We start from the raw sequence: 27,310 nt of genomic DNA on the forward strand, positions 1-27,310 counted from the left end.
AATATGAACTAAATTGGGTACAGTTGTAGGGATACCTCAGTGGCATAGTTTGTGATAATGTCACCCACCCTGATCCATGATGGTGGATGCATAAACTTTTGAGGCACAAGTGGGCTAACTTGTGGACTGTCTAACTGATTTGAACCAAATTAGGTACAGTTGTAGTGAGTGACACACAGGGACACCTCAGTGTAGTTTGTGATGATGTCATCCATCCTGATTCAAGATGGCGGAACCATAAACCTTTGAGGTACAAGTGAATTAACTTGTGAACCGCTTAACCGATTTGAACCAAATTTTCTACAGCAGTAGGGACACATAGGGACACCTCAATGGCGAAGTTTGTGATGATACTTCATCACAAGGGGTACTTGAGGGACCGCCTGCTCCCAAGGGTTGCTGCCCACTTGACAAGGTCATCTAAGGGGAGGAGAGCTGGTATTGTGGTAGCAAGCATGACTTGTCCCCTTAGCTAAGCAGGGTCTGCCCTGGTTGCATATGAAAGGGAGACTAGAAGTGTGAGCACTGAAAGATATTCCCCTCAGGGGATGGAGCCGCTCTGGGAAGAGCAGAATGTTTCAAAGTTCCCTCCCTGGCTTCTCCAAGATAGGGCTGAGAGAGAGTCCTGCCTGCAACCTTGGAGAAGTCACTGCCAGTCTGTGAAGACAATACTGAGCTAGATAGACCAATAGTCTGACTCAGTATATGGCAGCTTCCTATGTTCCTGTGTTCCTAAGGGGGTTCTGCTCTGGGTGCCGACAATGAAGGAGGATCGGCTGTTGTGCACTCGGGACAGGGCCTTCCCTGTTGCTTCCCCCAGACGTTGGAATGCTCTCCCGGTGGCCATTTGCTCCTCGGACTCCATCACAGTTTTTAGAAAGCTTCTTAAATCTTGGCTTTTTATCCAGGCTTTTACATGACTGTTTCTATTGCTGCTTCTATGTGTTTTTATCCATTTATAGTTTTTATGCATGTATTTTATAGTTTTTAAATTAGATTTGTTTTATATTTTTAGCTTAATTGTTTTTACTGTCATTTTATTGTATGTTTTTTAACTTTTGTAAACAGCCTTGGGGTTGTTTTTAACGAAAGGCGGTATATAAATCCAACAATAAATAAAATAAATAAAAATGATGTTATCCACCCCAGTTCAAGATGGCAGACACGTAAACTTTGGAGGCGCAAATGCACTAACTTGAGAGCTGCCTAACCGATTAGAACCAAATTTGGAACAGCCGTAGTGAGTGACACACAGGGACACCTCAATGGTGCTGTTTGTAATGATGACGACCACCCCGATCCAAGATGGTGGATACATGAACATTTGAGGCGCAAGATATCTAACTTGTAGACCTCAATCTGCAACAGATTTAGTCCAGTTGTAGAAACAGTGAAATGAAGGTAGGCTGATTCATTCTTACTAGAACAACTTGTTTCTTTTTGGTCTGGCTTTCAACTTCTCATTGATTTCATCTACTATGGAATAACATGCTGCATCATTTACTCCTCTGGTTTCTGCCTAAGCTAGTGAGCTATTGATTTTGGTAGCTAAACTTACTCAAGTTTAAAATGTTGTTGAATGAATTTTCTTCAGAAATTTGGGAAGCAGATCACCCCTTGTGGTGATTGTTCAGAGGACATTATTCAAGCTCTTTATAGAGACTCGTGCTACAGATCGTGAATACTGCCTGCTTCTTAAGCACAATATTTTCACATTTCAAGTATACCTCAACTTTTAATTTTTTTTCTCTATGAAGACTGTCTTGGATCAATGAAGAACTCTTATGAGCAACTTTAAATATCACTTGTATTGACAGCAAGGACATGCTCAACTGTGAAGAGGTGAAATTTGCTTTGACAGTGATCACAAACTGCTTCTCCAAAGATTTAAAATAAAGCAGCCTTTTATTTTGTTAGACTCTGCCTTTGAAAAACTCTTACTGACCAGATCCATAATTATTTCATTTTACAGATTCCATTGTCAGTTCCATATCCTGGAATAATCACATTCCAATAAATTCGGTCTCAGAGTTGCATACACAAATGTAGTAGTTCGCAATATGTTGCTTCCTGGTTTGTTTATTTGGGTTCAATTAACTAAAGAGTTTTTTCCGGTTTAATTAGAATGAGGTGATGTTGTTGTTGTTGATACTATTAAGTTGAATTTGATTCTTGTTTATAAATGTAGCAGTAGATTATGATGCAACTTATAAAAAGCCTTTTTAAATTAGTAAAGCAGTCATTGAGACATTGTTTTAGTTTTTTTAATGTATTGTGCATGTGTGTACACACACACCCTATAGAACTGGTATTTGACCTTCAACCCAAAAATTATATTGTAAATATAGCTATAAATTTTCATTAGGTTCATTCAATTCAACAAACCATGCATTATGACCCTGGCCCAAATAAGCTGTGAGACTGTGCACTCTCTTCTTACCTTGCACACCCAGGAATCTTTCTTTGATAAACCACAATAGTTTAACTATGGTTTAGAAAATAAGGTATGCAACTGGGATTAAATTGGTTTCATATATTGGCTTGTAATCCATGGCTCTTGGTTCCAGATAATGTGCAGAGCTATGAAAACAAAGTTTGTTGTATATCAGCTCTGTGCCAGAGTGGGAGAGGGGGGAGGAAGAGGGAGTACATGGGCTCAGAGGCTTTTTCAGCTGCATTCCCTATCTCACAAATATGAGTGGTTGGTTCCTGTGTAGCCAAACAGCAATTGTGAAGTTTGGTGTTCAAGAGTGCATTACAGTGTATCTTGAATTTTTCCTGACTCCCTTGAAAAATATGTGGGGGGTTAAATGACAGCTAAACATGAAATATGGGATTTTCTTTCAGATATCTTCATGTTTAAGGGAGATCATTAGAAGCAAACAGTGCTGGACAGGCAAGAAAGTAGATTTAAATTTCATTTGGTCAAAGTGCACTTTCCAAAAAATTAACATTTTGATAAACAGTGTTCTTGGTAGTGGTCCTATTGTCCTCCACACTAAAGATGTCTGTGCCTGCGTAGACAGACCCCGGGGAACCTTCTAGAGCTGTTAGAACCTTGAGCAGTGGCTCCACCCCCACAATGACATATCCTCTCCTCAGACATCCCTCCCTCAGTCTTCTTCCGACTGCCGCAACAGGGACATCGGAGGACCTTCTGCCTTGATTTTTTCATTCTGAGGCCTGAGCTGTGTTTAAAAGAAAAAGAGTCCCTCCAAGTTAGTATTGTTTTTCCCCTTGTTTCATCTTAGTTTGTTTACATTTATTTTCACTTCTATCATGTTATACTCCTTGCTATTACATTTTGCGTGTTTATTTGCTTTGGTGCCCCCGTGCCCTTTTATTTTTCTCAGGCACTTCAGGCGTGTTATGGCTTCTAAGCCACGCATCAAACTTTGTGTCTCTTGTTTGGCCAAACTCCCTGCCTCTGACAGCCACGATGCCTGCCTGGCTTGTTTGGGGGAGACTCATCAAACAGACATCTTCACCTTCTACAAGGCCTTTACTAGACAGGCCAGGAAAAATAGGGCTTCACACCTCAGAGTGCTCCTGTGGGAAAGGGCTCTCTCTGCTACAACAGCCCTGCAACCTCCCACCTTGGAGTCATCCTGTCAGCACCTTACTAGCATCCACTGGAGAACTCCCTCCCCACACCGGAGACGCCTCTATGTTACTGGTCAGCCCCGGAAAGGGCCTGCTGCCCATGAAGTAGGAGAGAGACTCGCACACAAACCTGAAGCTAATGTTGGGTTCAAAGGCACCCAAGCGACTGGCAGTGAAGGAGGGGGTGAGCTCAAAGAAGTGCCACAAAACAAAGCACTTGGAGCCGCCCAAACTAGCAACTGTTTCTGTGATTACCTCCCCACTATTTGAGGAGTCAGATTTGGAGGAGGAGTATCGCGATCCTGACTATAGCTCAGAGGGAGGTAGCTTAGGCTGGGATCCTGATGAGTACAGCTTCAGTACTGAGTCAGAGCACTCAGATCAGTACCGAGATTGGGAACTGCGGTCTAGGAGGAAGCACCCTTACAAACTCTGGCAGAGGGAAGAGTATTGCTAGTCCTCTTATTGGCAGCAACCTTACTCTCTACAGTATCTGCCACAGACCTCCCTTCCAGCATATATTTATGGAGCTGAGAGCACCATTGGGCTACCAAAAGGAGATGCTGCTGGAGCTCAGAGGGGGAAAGATGGGAATGTAATTATGGTTCCTCAAGGAAGCCTGAGTCTCATTCACATTCTAGGTCCCACTTATCCAGATCTCTACTCCAAAATACAACACCCCAAAAATGAGTAAAGAGGAGAAAGCAGTTCCTATCATCCAGAACCTGAAGGCACCGCAGCAGCCAGCCAAGCCAGCTACGGTTACCAGAGCAACTCCACCTATACATGAGACAGCCCCTGATTCTGAATCAGATGTAGATGCTACCTCATCCACTAATAAAGATCCTGTTGGGCAACCAGTCTTGCATTCACCAGAGGATCCACCAGATGGAGACAGGCAAGCTCCTGAGGATTGTAGACCTTACTCAGAGCAGGTGCAGCATATGGTGTCTGCCCTAGGCCTGGAAACCCAGCAGCTGAAACATGAAACGGCTGACCTGGTTTTTGGCCTGGTCAGGCCTTCCTCTCTCACTACCACTTCTGCCTACAGTCACGGAGGTAGTCAATGCAACGTGGTCCAAACCAGCATACATTCAACCGACATTTAAAAAGCTGGATAATCTGTATAGAGTCCATCAGGTTGATGCACCATACTTATTTTTACATCCTAAGCTGAACTTTATTGTGGTGGAGCCATCCCAGCAAGGTGTTAAGCAGAAGCTGCTAATAGCTCCTTCTGACCCTGATGGGAAAGCTTGATTCCTTCAGGAGGCATGTTTATGCCACGGCAAGCCTCCAACTCCACATAGCAAATTACCAATGATGTATGGCAGGCTATACAAATTTTCATTCTTGAGAAACTCGAGCCGTTTGTCCAGCAGCTCTCTCCTGACTGGAAGGAAGCTACCATGACCTTTTTGAATGAAGGTCCCAGCAATTACATTTGGCAAGACATGAAGCGGACTGTTGCTCCCGGACCATGGCTGCAGCTATAGCTCTCCGACAACATGCTTGGCTTAAATCCACCTCTCTTGGCCCCGAGGCCAAACTCCGAATCGAGGACCTTCCATTTGATTGTGAAAATCATTTTGGGAAGGAAACAGACGACAGCCTGGAAAGGATCCATAAACTCAAGACAACAGCTACATCTATGGGGATTCAATCTTTCTCACAGCACCCAAATAAACAGCGCACTTGGACTCCATAGGCAAGTCAAAGATCCAATTTCCAGCCTTTCCATCAACAAGAACCACCAAGATGTACTAGCCATATAGATCCTTTCATGAGCCATCTACTCCTGTTAGCAAGAATACCCAAAGGATGAAGTCATCCTACTCTAAGAGGGCCAGATGCTCGGTTTCTGTTAAAAAGTTTAAAGGTTTCTTTGTTTATACCCACCAGCCCCTAGGCTAGCTCCACCTTGGGACTTAAAGTTAGTTTTATCCTCACTTATGCACAGGCCGTTTGAGCCCATGGCTTCATGCTCCTTGAAGTTGTTAACCATTAAGATATCCTTTCTCCCGCCAATTATGTCAGCTTGATGCATATCAGAATTGCAAGCCCTATGAGCTGACCCCCCGTTCATCCCCTTCCAACAGGAAAAGGTGCTGCTATGGCTAGATACCTACTGAAAGTTTTCTTTCAATACCACATTTCCCAGGACATCTGCCTCCCAGAGTTCTTTCCTTCACCTTCCTCAGAACGACGACATTCCGGGCACACTCATTCTTTGCCCTCTCATTCTCCATCACACAAGTTCCTTTAGACAATCACACTCTTTATTCATCCACAATGTGGGTCCTAACAAAGAGAAGTAAGTCTTTCTTCAGAGCGGTTATCTGTGTAGATCACAGATGCAATCCGTCAGGCATATGTTATGGCAAAGAAAATGCCATCGCCCTCTATCAGAGCACATTCAACGAGAGCCATAGCTACTTTTACAGCTTACCTCCACGGGATTCACCTGGACGCCATCTGTAGAGCAGTGACCTGGAAAGGTTTGTTGTCCTTTGTCCGCCACTATGCCCTGGATACCAGATCCAGAGGGCGCACTCAGTTTGGGACAGCAGTCCTAGAATCTGTCGTTCAGTAGATGCCCACTACGCCCACCATCCTGGTGAGTAGCTTGCTAATCTCCTTAGTGTGGAGGATAATAGGACCACTACTAAGAAAGTTAGGTTGCTTACCTGTCACAGTAGTTTTTGTAGTGGTCCACTGTCCTTCACACATCCCTCTCTCCCCGCTGTAACGGTTACTTACCTGTATTTTGTTGATTGTGGCGGTCAGGGACTGAGGGAGGTATGTCTGAGGAGACGATATGTCATTATGGGAGTGGGGTCACTGCTCAAGGTTCTAACAGCTCTAGAAGGTTCCCCGGGGTCTGTCTATGCAGGTGCAGGCATCCTTTGTGTGAAGGACAATGGACCACCACAAGAACTACTGTTACAGGTAAGCAACCTGACTTTCCTTCTAACAGGGATTCCCAGATAATGTTGACTACAACTCCCAGAATCCCCAGCTACACTGGCCTTTGCTTGTGGATTCTGGAAGTTGTGGTCAATAACATCTGGGAATCCCTGTTAGAGGGAACATTGCTGATAAATGAATCTCTGCCTTGCGTTCATTTCAGAGTTGCAAGCATAGTTACAAATGTCTCTGCATTGCTTCACACATCAGTGTAACTTTAGTCTTCTTTTTCATCACATAAGGTGTGTTAATGTTCTCCATGCAAATGCTTTTTGTTAATGTATGACACAGTTGTAATGAGGTCACTAAACTGGTAAAAATAATCCTACCGTTTACATTTAAGGTATTGCCTTCATCTCTGTCTCCAGTTTAAGCCATCATTGGCAAGCAGATTTGCTTCTAAAACTTAAGGAATGTTTGTAGGTTGGATGTGCTTTTATCACTTCATCTCTTTATATAGGAGTGTTCTATGTTGTAGTATACTGTACATTAGCTTATGGTCTCTTAACCAAATGGTTATGTTTGTATGCCATTCACAGAGAGGTTTCTAGCAGCGTATACTGCTTTCTTAGAATATAAGAAAAGCCTTGCTGGATCAGGACCAAGTCCCCCTATCTGGTCCAGCATCCTGTTTCCCACAGTGGCCTCAAGCCTACAATGAAGGCGTGCCTCCTCTCACACTGCAGTATTCAGAGGCATACTGCCCCTGAATCTGAAAGTGGCACATAGCCATCAAGGCTAGTAGCTGTTAATACACTTGTTCCCCATGAGCTTGTCTAACCCCTGGAGCTGGAAGCAATTTCAGTTAGGATCTCAATCTACTTTATATGACATGATGACAATAATGTGCTATTCACAGTGGACAGAGATCTGAAAAAGTGACAGCTGAAACATAGTTTTGAGCTGTTCAACTCCTTGGACAGCAGTTTGCCAAAGTGGCCTGATAGTTCAGGGATGGAATCTGGAATTGATATTTGGCTTGATATGAAGTGGATTAGGAAGCAACTATCGTGGGTTTAGGCTTTTCCTGTGGCATTTCTGTATTGTCTTCAAACATACTGCTCTGAGTTTGAGGATTTGCAGGTATGGGTGGGGACAGGTGTGTTGGGGAGACAACTTGGGTGTGCACATAATTTTATGCTTATATAACTTCATGTGCTGCCTTTAGTTTACTGCTAACAAATTTAAATTAGAAGGAAAGTTGCAATTTGGTTATCTCACTTTGAATCTTCTAAAAAAGCCCTCTTTAAGCTGCCCAACTATGTAAAATGGCAAAACAAATGCAGCTCTTGTGGCGATATCTGATTAAATTATATTGAGAATCTGTATAAATTATGAGCACCTAAGCTGCTGGAGCTTCTGCTAATGAAGACTTGGTTTATTTGAATGAGACATCTGTTCTACATTATTCTATAGAAATTACATTTATAAAATTTCTGTGATATAAAATGTTTAGTACATTATAAATGGATGAATATTAATTCACAGTTGACTGAGTTTTGCATTTGTTAGAATACAAATAGCATGTGTGCTGATCTTATTAGTGGAAAAGCATTTAAACTCTAATTATTTCTGAACTGACAGTAGCTGTGAACCATGAATCAGAGCCAAATATCTTTGGTGTAACCAAATAAAATGGTAAATGTTGCCCTTCCAGTTCTAGAAAGGTATTTGACATTAACATGTTCTGTGGGATCTTCTTCATGGAAAGGACTTGCTGTAGGAGAATTTATTTGTGGTGGCCTTCTGAAGAAGATGGAATTTGCATATATATGGGTTTCAGCACTTGGAATCTGTCTTGCCTCCTCCTTATGCTTTACTGAGACGCAGGGCAGACATAATGCTATCTAACTGCCAAACTACTTGGTAACAGAGGGCTGCCTTGTGGGTCCACACATTCCTCCTCTTGTTGTCCTTTCTAGCCAACACCCCTTCCTCTCTTAGTTTTGATGGTAACTATTGTTAGTGTTAAATCTGCACCAGTGTTTTCATTAACTATAGTGAACAGCAAACCACAATTGGAAAACCTGGGCAAAGCGGGTTTATAAACTGCTTACAAAATTATGCTTACAAAAATGTCAGTGCAGATGAAACCCTAGCAATAGTTTTCTTCAAAACTGAAACAGATTGCTGTCCATGAAAGAGGATGAGAAGCTCATTAGCACATCCATAATTATGCGTTATATCTGCGTCTTTATTTGGCTGCTGGAAGTTTTTGCATTCTCTGTATCAAATAATTGTTTGGTCTTTTCCCACTTTGTATCCCCTTCAAGATTTTCTGTGGCACAACTAGCTTTGGCACTTAGGTAGTGGGCAGGGACCATAATCAAGGGGCAAGTGTAGTCAGATTCCCACATACTACCATGGGGATCCCCCTAGTGTGACAACTATACTTCCCTCCTCAATGGATCATTACAGCTGGCAATCACAGAAGTGCCCACCATTACTGTTGTATTTCCTGCTGCAGACAAATGCCACTGTAACAGTGAGCTGTGAGGTGAGCGATGTGCTGGGGCAGGATTTCTGGTAGTGCAGGGCTATATTTCCATCGTGTCTGAATAGGGCTATAACCACTTGATGTTGCAATCGCATGTGGTGAACATGCATGTGTGAACAGCCTGTAGTAGTTCTCTGTTTCAGCAGGATTGCAACTGACATGGAGCATAATATTGCTTCATTGTGCCTTGCATGGTATGCCGCTTTTAGTAAATGCCATTTGATACCCATGTTGGGGCTGTAGATATCTGAGGGATTGTGCAAGGTAAAACCTGTGTGTTTGGTTAATCTTGTGTGTTGAATGCCTGGGTAAGTAACTGTTTAAAACAATATATCACTTTTAAAATAGAAATTTAAAATACTGTTTGGTAAAACCATGGTGCCTGAGCCAGGCATTAGATAGACATGACCAGGAGGAGAATGAGCAAGTAAGGTGAGGTGGGTTGCTTCCTCCTCTTCCTGGTCATGGCTTTCTTGCTCAGGCAGGTAATGGACCAACACAGCCAGGAGGAAGAGTGAGCAAGCAAGGCAGGGGTGGGTTTGTTCCCACCTCCACCTGGGCGTGTCTGTTTGGCTTGGGCAGGCAATGGACTGGAGTGATCAGGAAGAGGAAACAACCTGGCCCTGCTTTGTTTGCTCGCTCCTCTTGGTCACACTGGTCCATCACCTGCCTGAACCAGACGGACGTGACCAGGAGTGATGTAAAAAAGGTCTGGTGTAAAACATGAAAGCTGGTGTAATGTAGTGGCTAAGTTTATAAGTTGTGGGCCAGGGGGTCCCAAGTTCAAAATTTCACTGTAGCCATTTGCTTGCTAGGTGACTTTAGGCAAGTGGCCTTTATCCTGAGGCTGAGAGAGTATTGTTCTAAGAAAACCTGTGAGAACGTATGTGAAACACTCAGAATACTTTTACAGTAATCCCTCGACCTACGAACTACTCAACTTGCGTTTTTTCCGAGTTACGAGCGACAAAAAAGACCGGAAGTAGTTGCCGGTTTAGAATCAGCTTACTTGACCTACGAATGTTTAGATGCGGCTTCCTCGAATTACGAGTGTTTTGAGACTTCCGTGGTGCGCTCCTCGACTTACGAAAATTTCGACCTCCGAATGTGCGTTCGGAATGGATTATTTACGTAAGTTGAGGGACCACTGTATATGAATACTGTGTTGCATTTATAACACTTGCTCACACACACTGATTCAAAAAAGGCTGTTTTGCCATCCTCCTCCCCAGTCTGCCTGATGGGCTCACAAAAACAGAAGGAAGCTTATGGAAGGGACTTTCCTGCTGTCTCGCCATTGCAACTCTTTGTGCCCTCCAAAAAGCTACTTCTGAGACTTGGGGGACCTTGGAAAGAGGGTGGCATGTGGCGTGGCTGGCTGGAAGGGGAGCAGAGAATCTGCTAAATGAAGAAGCAGCTTTTATGAAGGAGCACAGAGGGCTGGTGTGGGGAGGAGGGGCAGAAAAGTCCTGCCTTCCAGTCATGGTAGTGTGGATACAGCTTCGTAAGAAATAAAATCTCCAAGTTAAAAGTGAGGCTGAATAAGATCACACATTTGTGGTGTATTTAACTTTTTTATTCTGGGGATATTAAGACAAATTTTTCTTTAAAACGGTTTTTGGTTTTCTTGTCTTTAAAAAAAAAAAATAAAGCCTCAGAAGAAAGAGGATCAGCAATTGGAACTTAAAGCAAGTCCTAAGAAAGCACAAGAATCCACTGTCGATCTTTTAGGACTTGGTAAGTAGTTTTTGCTTATATAAAAGTGACTGCAACAAGAGTTGTGCTGCAATAAATGAAATGGCTTGATGTTCCATTTGCTGGCAGATATTATTGGTTAAACTCTAAAACAGTGGTGTTAGTAGACTGCTGATTTACTTAGGGTGGCGGAGGGGGGGATGGAAGTGGGCCAGTGCCTGTCAGTGCTGTCTTTACTAAACTGCAAATAATGAGTTCCTTAGGGAAGGGAAAGTATCAAAGTGATCTTCAAAGCATTTGTGGAATGTGACACTTGCACTTTTAAAAAGTGTGTGTATGTTAAAGTTAGGCTTGCCTTGCTATATTTCTCTGAGATAAAGATCTCATTCACATCAGTGTGATCATTGTGCAGTTTCTGTTGAACACTGCTCCCCTCCGCTCAGATTCTACCCCCAAATCCAAAGAACCATGTAATGAGGGCTTGTGTGAGTTAATGTAAATTGTGAACCAGCAGATCTTGGTGATTCGCTGTAACCAATGTGTTTCAGATTCAGGGACAATTCTGGAGGAATTATGGTATTCTCAACAAAGTATTGTGGACTTTTGCCATTTGCCAACTAATTTGCCACTATATATTGCATTTGGTGTTTTCCCCAGCTCAGCATCACTTTTTTCATCACTACCACAGATGGATCATTGAACTAGATTCCATCATAATAAGTATATAAAAATTAGAGGTGATGGAAGTTGAGGAATGAGCTCACGTTGTACTGAATTCCATGTACAGCTTTGATTAATCTCTCCTGTCCTAAGGAGAGTAGGGAAGGGTATCCAGAGCTCTTGCCAGGTTGAGATTTCTCAACTACAAGTAACTTAGTAACATGCCATTGAATGAGGTATACATTATGTGAGCTGTTCATAGTGGGTGGGATTATGTGAGCTGTTCGTAGTGGTGCAGCGGCACATCATTGGTGGAAATTCCTCATGCAAGGACTCCTTCCGCAATTCTGCAGTTATGGAATGAACTTCTGCTGATAGTACGCCACTGTGCCCAAAGTCTGGATGCAACTCACTGTATTCTTGAGCATCCTATAATACAACAGGGAGTATACTTATGCCATAATACTTTTAAATCTCAAAGCAGCATCTGTTATAAAGACATTTAATATGTAGCAGGCAATAAAGCTCCTTTTCAACTGCCAAAATATAGTATCCTTATTCCAGTCGCTTGTATCTAGCTAAGGACTTTAGCTAAAGAAAACGTTTTTTGAAAAGAGTGCTAGGTTTTATATTTTTCCTTGACCTGACCTTGAAAGTTCTGTCCTAAATATATCCTTTTTGCCACAGAAATTTTGTCTTAGCTACTGACTAGGATAACTTCTAGTGTGACTGTGAACTTTACAATGAATTTGGCAGTGTAAAGAATTGTTTCCAAATCCGTTCATACAAACCAGTCTTGGAACTTTTAGCAGCAACTTCATTTTAACAGATTAAAAAGCAAACCTAGTGAAAAGAGTATTTAAGCTATAAAACCATGTAGTGTACTTCAGGCCTCTGCATTTTTCTTCATAGAAAACATCTAGGTTTGCTTAAAACAGAAAAAACCCATCCAAAGAATGGTGACTGAAACAGCATTTCCCAACAGACTGATCCTGAGGGTCTGGGGACATGCAGAAATAGCATGATGCAAGATGCTGCCAATAGAAGGGGAAGTTAATAGAAACCACCAGCACCCCTTTTATGAATGGAAGTGACATTTCACTTCATTTCCCATACATTGAATTGGACTTTTTTTGGTAATGTGTTGAATCCTGATTTCTTAAATTCTCCATTGATGATATATAATACAATACCAAGAGAGAGTCTAACTTCCTAGTTTCCCCACCTCAACAGTTTTGACAAATGAGCCATCCTCTCCCTTAGAGCAGGCAGATAGAGTTCATGGTGGCCAGACTTTTGTTTTGGGTTCCAGAATCAAAAGGAAACTACTTGTGGTGTAATGTTTGCCTCCTGGAAGTTGAATCAATCAATCAGTCAATCAATCTCTCACTCACACTCTCACCTCTGCCTTATAGAGTCAAACTGTTAGTCCATCTAGCTCAATATTGTTTTCACTGACTATTGGTGGCTCTCCAGGGTTTCGGATGGGGTAATTCCCAGCCTTACCTGGTGATGCCAGGATTTGAACCTAGGCTCTTCTGCCTGTATCCAGAGAGATGGCTCATCCCAAAGTTATTTTATGTTCCTAGAACAGGTTATGAAATAGGACAAGTATATACTCGGCTAAATAAGAATTCTGTGTATTGCCTGCTAGTTTTCTACCTCTGCCCCTTAGCTATGGCAGTTCTAAAATATAAACCATTCTGAGGGAGGAGGCTTTTTCTGTTGGGGATCGCTAGTTAAGAAGACAAAGTAGAATATTCGGTTCCATAAAATAAGAATCGAGAAACGAAAACACATATTTAAAGGTTATTCTGGAACTAACTGTATACATTGGTTTGGCATCAAAAGAGTGGGGGCTTGGCTTATCTTGTACATTTTCCTGCTTGAAGTAGACAACTTGTGGTCACATGTCCTGTCACTGAGAAACCAAGCTCAGTAGGCAGCTCTTAGGAAAACCCTATTGCTTTAGTTTCCTCCTGAGGCAATATCAGGAAGGTAGTACTGAATAAAGAAGAATGACTGCTATTATGGGGGTTATGCTTGAAATATTACAAACACAAATTTTATAATTTTATCTTTTGTACAATTGTTGTGCATTCATTTTCACCCCTGAACATCTCTGAATTTCATGTTATAGGGAGGTGCTAATCTTTATGGGTTAATAGGTATATAAATTGTGGCACAGTTACAGTTGCTATGGGAACCACAACTTTGATTGCCTGACTTTAGTGCAGAATCCCTAGTGTAGTATTGCAATAGTGCTTTTGCATTTACTTTCATAACAAGAGAAGAATGAAGTTAGCAAAAGCATGAACAAATACCCTTGTGACTTGGAATGTGCTGTTCATTTGCCACTGAAGGACTTATTATTCATAGAAAATATAAAGGCTTTTATTTTGTACATGTAAAAAACTTGAATGAAATAATGTTCATGTGAATCCTCAAAATGGACTCTAATCATTTCTTTCTCTGAAAATCTATATATTCTATTTTACTCCCAACTTTAAATACATAGAAGTACTGTACTTTCAAATTTAAATATTAGAAAAATCAGACTAGAGTTCAAAAACAAGTGCAAAATTTGAGAGCTGGTCTTGTGTTAGCAAGCATGAATCCCTTTGTTAAGCAGAGTCTGCCCTGGTTTGCATTTGAATAGGATGCTACATGTGTGAGCACTGTATAATATTCCCCTCGGGATGGGGCCGCTCTGGGTAAAGCATCTGGATACTTGTATTATTTATTTATTAATTATTAGAAAATTTATACCGCCCTTCCAAAAGGCTCAGGGCAGTTTACATTAAAACACCATTAAAATCAATTAACAATTAAAACAGAAATTGTAAAACTGCATAAAATAATTAACAATTAAAACATCATAAAACACCAATTAAATAGCCAATTTAAAAACAAATTTTAAAAAGCTGAGAAAGCTTGGTTGAAGAGATGTGTTTTCAGAAGTTTCTTAAAAATTGCCAGAGATGGGGAGGCTCGTATCTTAGTAGGGAGTGCATTCCACAAACTTGGGGCAGCAGCTGAGAAGGCCCGTCTGTGTAGCCACCAAACGAGTTGGTGGCAGCTGGAGACTGACCTCCAGAAGGTATGTAGAAGGTTCCAAGTTCCCTCCCTGGCATCTCCAAGATAGGGCTGAGAGATTCCTGCCTGCAACCTTGGAGAAGCCGATGCCCGTCTGTGTAGACAATACTGAGCTAGATGGACCCAATGGTCTGACTCGGTATATGGCAGCTTCCTATGTTCCCATATAATGTATGCCATATTTAATTTTGTCCTGCAAGTTTTTCAAGCCTGCAAATAATGCAAAAGCGGTAGATCTTAAGAACATCCATATTGCAGAACTCCAATTTCTAGTCTAAGATTTGGCATCATTTGTCCCATAAACTTGGATTGTAATGCTTCAAAGATACCAGTGCATGTATATGACAGACATGTACTCCTGTGGATTAGGATGGCAACATATGAAGAGATCAGCATGATTGGCAAATGGGAGTAAAGGGAAACTCTTAAAACATAATGGTGGTTTTACCTCAGAACTTCCTTGTAGTCCAATTTCTCAACTTGATGTAGAATTTAAGAACGAATTTATCCTCTTATAAAATTCAGGAACGGGCACATATATTTTCTTCTTAATGTTTTCATTACCTTTTGCAATGAAATTTTCTTCATTTACATCTAACCTTTCCTACTCATTCCAAGTTAATCATTCCTTACTGGAGATGGAAGATGAACATCTGGAAAAAGTTTTCACTGCTGATCTCCCAGGCTAAGGGAGGATATGGAAAAAAGAGAGCAGGCAAGACTGCTTGATTCCCTCCTTGTCAAGAATAGTGGTTTTTCAAAGAGACTGAAAACTAGGGTGGGAGAAAACGATGCAAAAGGATCAAATTCTCCCATCTGTCAAACTGAAGGCTTGTTGGGACTTGGCCTTCCCAGGTATTGAGCTGTTGGAGAATAGGTCCCATGACTATTAGAGATTTACCCATAGCTCACAGAGGGAGAGAGGAAGCGGAAAACTTGCCCTATATTATGAATGCTACAGCTATTTATCTTGATCCACCCATCTTTCTCTGCAAAGCAGTTGCCTAGTGTTACTTTTTGAAAAAGTTGAATCTTGGGGTAAATGAGAATAAATGTTGCTGTGCCTGGAAATTACACTAGTTCAATTCCTTTTCCTCCACCACACACACTGTTGTTAGGGCTACATCCTTCTGGTCTTGGAAGCTAGTTGGCTCCTTATTGCTTGCTTATTACGTTCTGATGGATGCCAGTATGTCCCAGTGAATCAAATTCTTCAGTGTGTCCTCTAAATCTGAAGAAGAGAATCTATGGAAGGCTCCTTTTCTTCCTTTTTCTCCCATTATAAGCAATCTTGAGAAAATGGATTCTAGTGGTAGAAAATCAGCCCTCTGCCAAGCCGTTAAGAGTTTTTGATCTTTTTTGTTGTTGTTCCAAAAGAAGGCTAAATGATTCTTGTAACCTTAGACTCTGGTTACTTGAGCTTTCTCGCTGCAGCAATGGAGATTCAAGATGGAGACTATGAAATCAAAGCCCTAGCCTCTAATTGGGAAGACTTTCGAATTTCCATTTACTTAGCCAAAACAGATTGCTACTACAACTGAGACCAATTGCAGGAAATACGATGAATGTTTCAATAGCTAGTATTTTTCTGGTCACCTGTCTGTCAGCAAATCTTTGGATCTGTTTGATAAAACTGATGTTGAATAAATTGAGAGTGCACTTATCAATTGCCAGAAATATGCACTATTGAATCATTCATCTTATTTTTGTGACAGAAGTAGCTTTTTTAGTGGTGGAGATGCTTTATTAATTTGTATATTAAGAGAGCCAGCGTGGTGTAGTGGTTAGAGTGCTGGACTAGGACCAGGAAGACCCGAGTTCAAATCCCCATTCAACCATGAAACTAGCTGGGTGACTCTGGGCCAGTCACTTCTCTCTCAGCCTAACCTACTTCACAGGGTTGTTGTGAAAAAGAAACTCAAGTTAGTAGTACACCGCTCTGGGCTCCTTGGAGGAAGAGCAGGATATAAATGTTAATCATCATCATCATCATCATTATCATCAACTACAAACAGACAAACATCTGCTACACAGTACACTAGATATAACTGTAGTCGAGAAGAAAGAAAAACAAGTTAAAATAATCAACATAGCAATACCAGGGGATAGCAGAATAGAAGAAAAAGAAATAGAAAAAATCACCAAATACAAAAATCTACAAATAGAAATTGAAAGGCTGTGGCAGAAAAAGACCAAAATAATCCCAGTGGTAATTGCTGCCCTGGGTGCAGTTCCAAAAGACCTTGAAGAGCACCTCAACACCATAGGGGACACAGAAATCACCATCAGCTAATTACAAAAAGCAGCTTTACTGGGAACAGCCTTATATTTTGCGACGGTATCTATAATAACCAACAGTATTGATGATAAAATTCAGCCATCCCAGGTCCTTGGGAAGGACTCGATGTCTGGATAAAACAAACCAGTCAATAACACCTGTCTGACTGTGTAAACAAGAAATAATAATAATAATAATATTGCCTACTCCAAATGGAACTCTATTAGGTGTTCAGTTTTTTAAAATTCTCCAAAAAGCCAAACCGAACTGTTACAATAATTCAGTCCTTTTTTTCCTGGAAGTTAAAGTATTGGTTTATTTGTATAAGTGTCTCTGAAGAGCATAGCTTGAAACTACTAGTTACTAACTTCAAACTGATCTCATATTTCTCCCTAAAATACAGACAGCAAAAAAAGCAAAAGCTCAGAAAAAAGCAGTCCACAGGTGAAAGAAAAAACAGAAACTGCATTTTTAAAATAGTTTTAAACATGAAGTTACGATATTTAAAAATTCATGCCTACATGACATAAGTGAGGAAAGTGTGGTTTAGGACGGGTTTCCTAAGGGAGGATATATGGGATTTAAGTTTTATACTTGCAGGAGTTATTAATCACCAACAATTGGAAAGGAGAGCTGCTTTAGAACTTCTTTGGTGATAAGTTTTAATGATTAATGATTGGAATGGTTGTAAGTTGTTAACTTAGTTTGTTAAGAATGTACAGCCTATGTATATGACAATAATCTCTTCCAAACCTATGTTTATATCTAATGTTTGCAAAGTTTGCTTCCAGAAAGTGTAGGCTACCTATGAATAGCATTCTGTTCCAAAAGTGATAATGATGGCAGGGGCGTAACTACCATTAGGCAAGGGGAGGCAGTCGTCTTGGGGCCCCACTGCCTTGAGGGGCCCCCCCGAGGCACATCACATGACTCCCCACCCGCCCATGTTGCACCCCCTATGAATTATGTTGAGTCTCTTGGAGATCGGAAGGAGCAGAGAGTAAAAAAACTAGATTCAATGTGAACTAGATATTCACCGTATTCATAATGGGGATGTGAGTGTGAGTGCACGATATATTGTGAAGTGTGTTTGTGTATATCAGCGAGGGGCCCGTTTTAAAATCTTGTCTCTGGGCCCCCTCCAACCTTGCTACGCCCCTGAATGATGGTAACTGTTCAGCAAAGCTGTGGAAGTCTTGTACAAATGTATAATTCTGCTAAACCAGCTTAGATACCATTAAGTTAGCCTTAGGTTGTGTTTTAATATGTTCAAATCTTGCTAATTGCATTGGCATGTTCTAGCTTTTAAATTACAGGATGCTGACAGAATAGTAGAGGAGCCAGGATGCAGCGTTATGAATACTTGGAGATTTCTGCAAACGTAGAATGCCTTTAAGCAGTGGCAGTGTAATTGGCTTGCTGTGTACATCTCTGCCATTATCAAAATCTGGTTTAATGCTTTTCATTGTAAAACATTCTCATTTAAGATGGTCCTGCTGATTCCTCTGTTACGAATGGAAGCATCACAACTTCTGCCACAGCGTTGAATGATGACCTGGATATATTTGGCCCAATGATCTCTAATCCTTTGCCAGCCACTTCTATACCTCCTTCTCAGGTAAGCAGCAAAAATAAGTATTTAGCATGCTAACCCTTCTTGAAACTGGGAGGTTTAAATACTATACATTTGAAATCAAAAGCATACCTGATAATAGAAGGATAAGCTGCCTCAGCTGTCCCACCAACTTCCATTTAAACCTTTTTACTAGAGTGACTGGTAGGCAATCATAATTACAGTGCTTAATAGAAAGTAATCTATGATAAGCCTTTGTAGTTAATAACATATGTTCAGAGTTAGCATTAAGTACGTGCAAATGTGTAAATTTGACTAAAATTTGGAGGACACCTGCTCCCAAGCATTATGGAGGGGCAAGTTTATTGGAACAAAACTTCAGGAATGTTTATCCTTGACCTCCCTGCTTTTGTTTTTTGAACTGTTCCAAAAGGAGCATGTGCCAATGACACTGGATGGAATGACTAATTAGAAAAGTAAACATAAGGGGGAAAGATCTGAATCGGCAGTAGCAGAGAAATTAGAAGCTGTCAACTCAACCCCCAGTCAAAGGAGGGACAAGCTGCCTCAAGGGGCGGCTTGCCCATGAGGCAAGGTGAGGTGACAGGTAGTGCCTGTGCCATGGGGAAGTGAGTGTGGGCATTCCACCCCACCCCCACAGACATCACCCTACCTGCCACTGCTGCTCTTCCTTTCTGTCCTCCCCACTCCTTGTGTACTGGCCTGGCTCGGATGCTGACACAAGCCCCACCTTCCTCACTGGTGCCAATTCTTATCTGCCTTACTTTCTGGGCATGCCTGAATTCTAAATTGTAAGTCGGCAGTGGAGGTCATGGCAACAGAGGCAAAGATGGAGCTTCTAGCATGGAGTGGTGGCCTCCATTGCTGCTGCTTTGCTAACTGGATTGCTTCCCCCCTCTCTCTCCCCCACCCCATGCCCCATGCCCACCTTCTTTCAATAGATTATTGAACTGTGCTTGGCTCCTGAAATGGAGCAAAGTACACAAGTTTGGTGAAAGATATGGGGGGAAGAGCATGAGAGAAAAAGCCATCCAGCCAGCAAAGTAGCAGCAACAAGCAGAGGCCACCACTCCATGATAGAAGCTCTGTCCTTGTCTCCATCACCACTGCCTCCACTGCTGAGATGGGGAAGGGTGGCACAGGCAAGGGAGATGGGCTGGCCCTTCCTCTGACACTGGCAGAGGGTGGGGACAGCAGTTTCATGGAATCACCTTGAGCAATTAAACCTCCTTCTCCATGTTTCCTGTGGCTAAACATATGCATTCCATATTAGGTGTAGCTTCAATGATTCAGCTAGGGAATATTGTCCTATTAATGTGAGTTATCAGTTTTGTCTTTTGTCTTATTTTGTTGTAAACCTCTTAACTTTGAACTTCAGACATCGCAGAACCAAGTTTATGGAAGTGTAGCAAGTGCCATAACATCATCTATGTGGAGAAGGAAGCTAGTGTTAGTATTTCAGGTTGCTTTCTTTTTAAAGGAGATTAGATACATCTTCTCTATACAGGTGAAACTCGAAAAATTAGAATATCGTGCAAAAGTTCTTTAATTTCAGTAATGCAAATTAAAAGGTGAAACTGATGAGAGACGCATTACATGCAAAGCGAGATAAGTCAAGCCTTAATTTGTTATAATTGTGATGATCATGGCGTACAGCTCATGAGAACCCCAAATCCACAATCCCAGAAAATTAGAATATTGTGAAAAGGTTCAACAGTCTAGGCTCCAGGTGTCCCACTTCAATCAGCTAATCAATCCATAACACCTGCAAAGGGTTCCTGAGCCTTTAAATGGTCTCTCAGTCTGGTTCATTAGGAATCACAATCATGGAAAAGACTGCTGACTTGACAGTTGTGCAGAAAACCATCATTGACATCCTCCATAAGGAGGGAAAGCCTCAAAAGGTAATTGCAAAAGAAGCTGGATGTTCCCAAAGTGCTGTATCAAAGCACATTAATAGAAAGTTATGTGGAAGGGGAAAGTGTGGAAGAAAAAGGTGCACAAGCAGCAGGGATGACCGCAGCCTGGAGAGGATTGTCAGGAAAAGGCAATTCAGAAGTGTTGGGGACTTTCACGAGGAGTGGACTGAGGCTGGAGTTAGTGCATCAAGAGCCACCACACACAGACTGATCCTGGACATGGGCTTCAAATGTCGTATTCCTCTTGTCAAGCCGCTCCTGAACAACAAACAACGTCAGAAGCGTCTTACCTGGGCTCAAGAAAAAAAGAACTGGTCTGTTGCTCAGTGGTCCAAAGTCCTCTTTTCTGATGAGAGCAACTTTTGCATCTCATTTGGAAACCAAGGACCCAGAGTCTGGAGGAAGAATGGAGAGGTACACAATGCAAGATGCTTGAAGTCCAGTGTGAAGTTTCCACAGTCTGTGTTGATTTGGGGAGCCATGTCATCTGCTGGTGTTGGTCCACTGTACTTCATTAAGTCCAGGGTCAACGCAGCCGTCTATCAGGAGATTTGGGAGCACTTCATGCTTCCTTCCGCAGACGAGCTGTATGGGGATGCTGACTTCATTTTCCAGCAGGACTTGGCACCTGCCCACACTGCCAAAAGTACCAAAACCTGGTTCAATGACCATGGGATTACTGTGCTTGATTGGCCAGCAAACTTGCCTGACCTGAACCCCATAGAGAATCTATGGGGCATTGCCAAGAGAAGGATGAGAGACATGAGACCAAACAATGCAGAAGAGCTGAAGGCCGCTATTGAAGCATCCTGGTCTTCCATAACACCTCAGCAGTGCCACAGGCTGATAGCACCCATGCCACGCCGCATTGAGGCAGTAATTGCTGCAAAAGGGGCCCAAACCAAGTACTGAATACATATGCATGCTTATACTTTTCAGAGGTCCAATATTGTTCTATTTACAATCCTTGTTTTATTGGTTTCATGTAATATTCTAATTTTCTGGGATTGTGGATTTGGGGTTCTCATGAGCTGTACGCCATGATCATCACAATTATAACAAATTAAGGCTTGACTTCTCGCTTTGCATGTAATGCATCTATCTCATATATCAGTTTCACCTTTTAATTTGCATTACTGAAATTAATGGACTTTTGCATGATATTCTAATTTTTCGAGTTTCACCTGTATATAATTTGCTAAGATGAACCCATGGCTAATCCCATGTGTGGCAGCTCTCGTGAAGGTTTGCGAGTGAGGGGAGGGGGAGAGGCAGGTGAGTGGCCAGCGAGAGCAAGTGCTGGCTGCTGGCCAGGCAGCAAGAGCAATCACCAGCCGGCCTGAAAACCAAGAGCCGGATGGGTGGGGAGAGCAAGCGAGAACAAACTGGGGCAGGGGGGGCAAGAACGAAGGGGTCCAGAAGGAGGAACAGCTGAAGGGATGGGGTGGAGAGAAAGGGAGAACTAGGGGTGCCGATGCTCTGTGCCAAGTCAACTAGTTTCTAGGTAATAGGTTTGTTTATGGCTATTAACGATTACAGCCATAACTACAGCTCCCTTGATGGATAGTCTGCTTTGACTATCAGAGGCTGTGGAACAAACATGGTGTTTCGGTGGTTTTCCAGTGGTGCTCTACAGTAGTTCTAGCCAGCCAGCTTGCCATGTCTGTGAACTTCCCTGAGAGCTCTGGCAAGCATTGTCTAAGGCAGAATGCTGAGTTGGGGCAAGCTAGATGGGTTGGTAATGCTGTGTGTGGGTTTTTGGTCCTGTGTATGGGTTTTTAAAATGTCAATAGCTGTGGGGCCACCTACTGTGGTGAGGGTAAAGGATTAAAACACTCAATTCCACATTCCCAATTCAGAGTGGGGGGCCCTGTATCTGTAACTTAGATTATTATTTTTTTTTAAAAAAATCATATCACACGCTTGATCTGGTCTTTCACTCGGAACAGGGTGGTTTTCTGTGGGTGGGGACTGCGGTGACTTCCCCATTGTTATGGATGGACCACCATCTGGTTAAGGTTGGATATGCAGCTGGCATATCCGCCGGAGCTGATAGAAAGCACCCCTGGCCACCACCTCAACCTGAGAAACCAGGGAGAGGTGTGAATCCAGAAGTACTCCCAGACTGCGGACCTGTTCCTTTTGGAGAAGTGTGACCCCATCTAGATACAGACAGATCAAAATCGTCTCTAGAGTTCTCCAAGGATACCAGAACCCAAGGGGTATACTCGTGGGTCAAATCGACCGTAACCCAGAATTTGGCTTATTTTAAGCCAAATCAGACACCCGCACAATAAGTACCTCAGTCTTATCTGGATTCAGCTTCAGTTTATTCTCCCTCATCCAGCCCATTACTGCTTCCAGGCAGGCATTTAGTGAGGATATGCCAGCTCCTGAAGAAGTTGACATGGAGAAGTAGATCTGGGTGTCATCAGCATACTGGTAACACCCAGCTCCAAATCCCCTGATGATCTCTCCCAGCAGTTTCATGTAGATGTTAAAAAGCATTGGAGAAAGTATGGAGCCTTAAGGGACGCCATACCTAACCTCAGATCTTGAGGAGCAACAGTCTCCAATTGACACCATCTGGAATCTGTCCGAGAGGTAGGAGTGGAACCACTGTAAAACTGTGCCTCCCACCCCCAACACCCTCAGACATTCTAGACGGATACTATAACTGATAGTATCGAAAGCCGCTGAGAGATCCAAAAGGACCAACAGAGTCATACTTCCTCCGTCAATTGCCAATTGGAGATCATCCATCAGGCTAACCAAGCAGTCTCCACCCCATAGCCTGCCTGAAAACCAGTTTGAAATGGGTCTAGATAATCAGTTTCCTCCAAGACTGCCTGGACCTAGGAGGCCACCACCCTCTCAATTACCTTGCCCAGCCATGGGAGGTTGGAAACAGGCCTATAATTGCTCAACTCCGAGGGATCTAATGCAGGCTTCTTTAGAAGAGGTCTAATGATTGTCTCCTTAAGACAAGGAGGCATCCTGCCCTCCCTCAGAGAAGCATTTATGATTTCCACCAGGCTGTCTACAACAACGTCTCTACTAGATCGAACAAGCCATGTTGGACAAGGGTCAAGAGGGCAAGTGGTAGGCCTCATCACTCCTAGCAGCTTGTCCACATCCTCAGGAGCCACAAACTGAAACCGATCCAGTCGAATCACATAAGAGGAGTTGTTGGGCACCTCCAGCTCAGATACCAAATTAATTGTGGAGTCTCCATCTAGGTCGGTCTGAATCCGAGAGATTTTATCTGCGAAAAATTCTTTAAACACATCACAGCGGGTAACTGATGACTCCAAATTCTGGTTCAAGGGAGGGGGGGCAGATACTTGTCCCCTCACAACCCTGAACAACTCCGCTGGACGTGAACTTGCAGAGGTAATATGGGCAGAAAAGAACTGCCTCTTTGCCACATGTATTGCCTGAGCATAGATCTTTAGATGTACTCTATGTTGCAATCCATCAGATTCGAGTCTTCCTCCACTTGCGCTCTAGTCACCTACCTTGCTGCTTCAGTCCCCGTGGGTCTTCTGTATACCAGGGGCCAAATCTGAAGCGGGTCGAAGGGGACGCTTGGGAGCAATCGTGTCTACTGCCCTGGTGAGCAAGTTGTTCCAATTCTCAACCAGGGTATCAACAGGATCACCGGCAAAGCCAACACTGAATCCCTCCAAGGCTTCTTGGAATCTTACTGGATCCAATAACCAGAATCTTACTGGATCCAATAATCTTCGGGCGGACCATTCTAATGGGCCCCTCGCCCCTGCGGAGGTGGGAAGTGGTTGTAAGTCCAACCTTAACCAGATGGTGGTCCGTCCATGACAATGGGGAAATCACAGGAAATCACAGGTGGAAATTCTCCCACCCTGATCAGAGTAAAAGATCAAATCAAGCGTGTGATCTGCAATATGTGTTGGTCCAGAGACCACTTGGGATAGGCCCATAGTTGTCATGGCTGCTATGAACTACTGAGCTACCCCAGACAAATTGGTCCCGAAATGAACATTGAAGTCCCCCAGCACCAAAAGTCTGGGAGAATCCAACACGAGTTCCACGACCAATGCAGCAACCAGACTGGTTTCTGGGAGAACTCAAAGGGACTGTATAACACTGATTTTAAAAAGAATTGCATTGGCTGCCAACATGTTTATGAGTGAAATTAAAAAAAAGGGCTGGCTATTACCTAAAAGCCCTCAACAGCTTGAATCCAGGATACTTAAGAGAGTGTCTTTGTTATGAACCCTGCAACATATTGAGATCATCTGGAGAGGTCCAGTTACGGTTGCCACTGGCTCGTTTGGTGGCGACTCGCAACCAGGCTTCTCTGTGGCTGCCCTGGAGCTTTGGAATATGCTCCCTGTCAAAATAAGAGCATCTCCATCTCTGTTTGCTTTTAGGAAGAGTCTCAAGGCACATCTGTTTTCACAGGCTTTTAATGGAAATTAATTGTAAACTGTTTAATTGTGTTTATCCCATGACATTTTAAACTTTTTTATCCTGTGAAATCATTTTGTTTGCTCTGTAATAAATAAATAAAGGTGCATAGTTAAAAATAAATAAATAAATAAATGCTTCTTGTTAGGGTGCAGCACAATCCCAGTGGGATGTAACATCCATGCTGTCATTCCTCCCTTCCCAGGTAGGGGTGGGTGTGGGTGCGCACATGCAGCCCTGCATTAAGGCATTTCATGGAATGAGACATTTGCCCATGTTGTATCTCAGCCCAGCATGCCCCTTCCATTCATTCAAGGGACAACTCAGAAATCATGTTCTTTGACCCGGTGGATGGGGATATGGATGGCAAGGATTATGCCTGCAGACTACCTAGTCTGTTCAGTTTTTTGAAATGTCATCAGCTCCAATATCCATTCTGTTACAACTATTTTGTTGGTTGTCCTCTTCATTTTGATATACTTTCAGAATGCTTCCTTTTAGCATTTTCCATAAAACTCCTTTTTCTTGCTTTTCCCCATTTCAGTTGCCCACACCTTATACTTGGGGCTCTGCAAAAGGACTTGCAAATGGCAAATGTTTTAGTCTGGTGACAGCCTCCCCCTTTATCCAATACCTGGAGAAGGACAGAGTCTTCCCCTAATGTTATGCCAAGCAGAGAGCTATAGAAAGTAGTGAGATGTCTTGGTGCTTTCCATGCATCTCTGAAGTCAGTGCATGTTTAGGGAGACCTCACCCTTATGTAGGCTCAGAGCTGGGGTGCAGAGCAAAGACTTGTTTCCAGTCATCCTGGGCCTTAGAGATGCACTCAGCTCTTGGAGCTCATAGCAAGACAGAGTTCATAATGACCACAAATCTTGGCTGCCTTTACCTTTGCTATGTGCTTAATTTGGACTTTATTCCTTACGGAATATAGTACACATTATCATTATTATCCTATTACTTTTCAGTAGAAAGTTCTTAAGAGTAGTATACACAGAAAAAAAGCAAGAAGAAGATAGTTCTGTCCCCAAAGGACTTGGAATCTAAAAAGAAATGCAAGGTAGACACCTGCAACAGCCGCTGGAGGGATGCTATGCTGGGACTGAATAGGGTCAGTTGCTCTCCCCTGCTAAGAGAATATCACTTTGAAAGGTGCCTCTTTCTCCAGTTAAATGTATGCAAAGTGTTCTTAGAGCATGTCCAGCATTTTGGACTAAATTATTTAAGTACAGGTTGTTAGTGCAGCCAAGCAATGGAAGTGCTGATAGACATGTTTGGATTTTTACTTTTATCCCATCTATCTTCTTAAGGAGACCAGAATGGCAGGCCTAGTTCTCCACCCCTGCTGCCTTATTATCGTCATCATCATCCAGTGAGATTGACTGGTGATTGATTGACTGTTCCAAGGTCATCCACTGAGTTTCATGGCTGAGTGTGGATTTGAACCTGGGTAGTCTTGGTCCTAGTCTGACACATGGTTATTTAGTTGCATTTCTTTTCAAAGTTTACCATTCTTGTAGGTATATTATGATTTATGGAAGAGAGGTTTTTCTTTCATGCTCTGTTGACTTCATAAAACATGTAAGAAGGATTTCTAGCTTCTAAGGGTGCAGTTCCTCCTGACACAGACTACTGAACCATTCAACTTGTGATCTTGTGCACTGTCACTGTGCATGAGGCAACACATAATTGATCTGTGTGGGGTTCTGCTTTCAAAACACATTTGAAGCCTTTCAAACATGAATCCCAGGCTTCAAAAACTGCTTTAGATCTTTTTCATAAATCTCGTTCTTTATGAGCAACAAGCTAGTAGTATACAAAAGTAAAAGAAAATCCTGTACCCACTTCAATTAATATGCCCCAAAGCCACTTATCCCTGATAAGTAATTCTGATTAATATTTCTTGTCCTGATATTTGCTGATGGAACTGCCTCGCGAGTGATTGGTCAGCACCCCCAGTTTGGGTGAATGTGGGGAATTTAGCCCAAAAGAGGAGACAGTTCCAAGCAGTCTTAATTTGTGCAAGCGTATGAATTCAAGAACATTGGCTTGAGAGGTTTTAATTAAATCAAAAGTGCGTTTAAGGAAAGAAAAATAATAAATGCTCTGTTGATTTCATAAAACATGTAAGAAGGATTTCTAGCTTCTAAGGGTGCAGTTCCTTACTAAATTACTAGGTGGTTCTAACGTAAAAGCAATACAAATGCTATTGTAAGGCACATGTTAGCCTGAATTTCCAAATTACGTGTAAATTCCCAGGCAGGCTAGAGAGAGTTACTTTAAGAAAGAATGGGTAAGGTTTCAGAAATAAGAGAAAGGGGAAAGGTTCAGCCCTGAAGGAGCCGAGAAAGAAGCTATATAATCTGTCCTCACGAAGATCTGACTCAGGCAGCTGGAAACTAGTGTCCTCGTCCAGAGAGGTGAGTGGGGAGCAGGAGAGTTAAAGGAGTTTAGTGGGCTTCCTCACAAGATTTCCAGCTTGAGGCCAGCTAGATAGATCAGCAGGGGGACTAATCTAAAACCAGGCACAATGAGCTGAGCCTTGGTGTGAG

The 27,310-nt window shown here is 42.5% G+C and overlaps 1 protein-coding gene across 5 annotated transcripts in view; it reads left to right on the plus strand.

The window, feature by feature from the left end:
• The window catches only part of SMAP1 (small ArfGAP 1), a 169,703-nt gene that overhangs the window by 131,131 nt on the left and 11,262 nt on the right, over window positions 1–27,310 (plus strand). For all 5 annotated transcript variants that reach the window (XM_053286762.1, XM_053286761.1, XM_053286763.1 and 2 more), the window contains 2 exons: window positions 10,720–10,804; window positions 18,284–18,414. In XM_053286762.1, the coding sequence (XP_053142737.1) occupies window positions 10,720–10,804; window positions 18,284–18,414 (216 nt within the window). The remainder of the gene's footprint in view (window positions 1–10,719; window positions 10,805–18,283; window positions 18,415–27,310) is intronic.

The sequence above is a fragment of the Hemicordylus capensis genome, chromosome 1 (assembly GCF_027244095.1).
Source record: "Hemicordylus capensis ecotype Gifberg chromosome 1, rHemCap1.1.pri, whole genome shotgun sequence".
Taxonomy (NCBI): Eukaryota; Metazoa; Chordata; class Lepidosauria; order Squamata; family Cordylidae; genus Hemicordylus; species Hemicordylus capensis.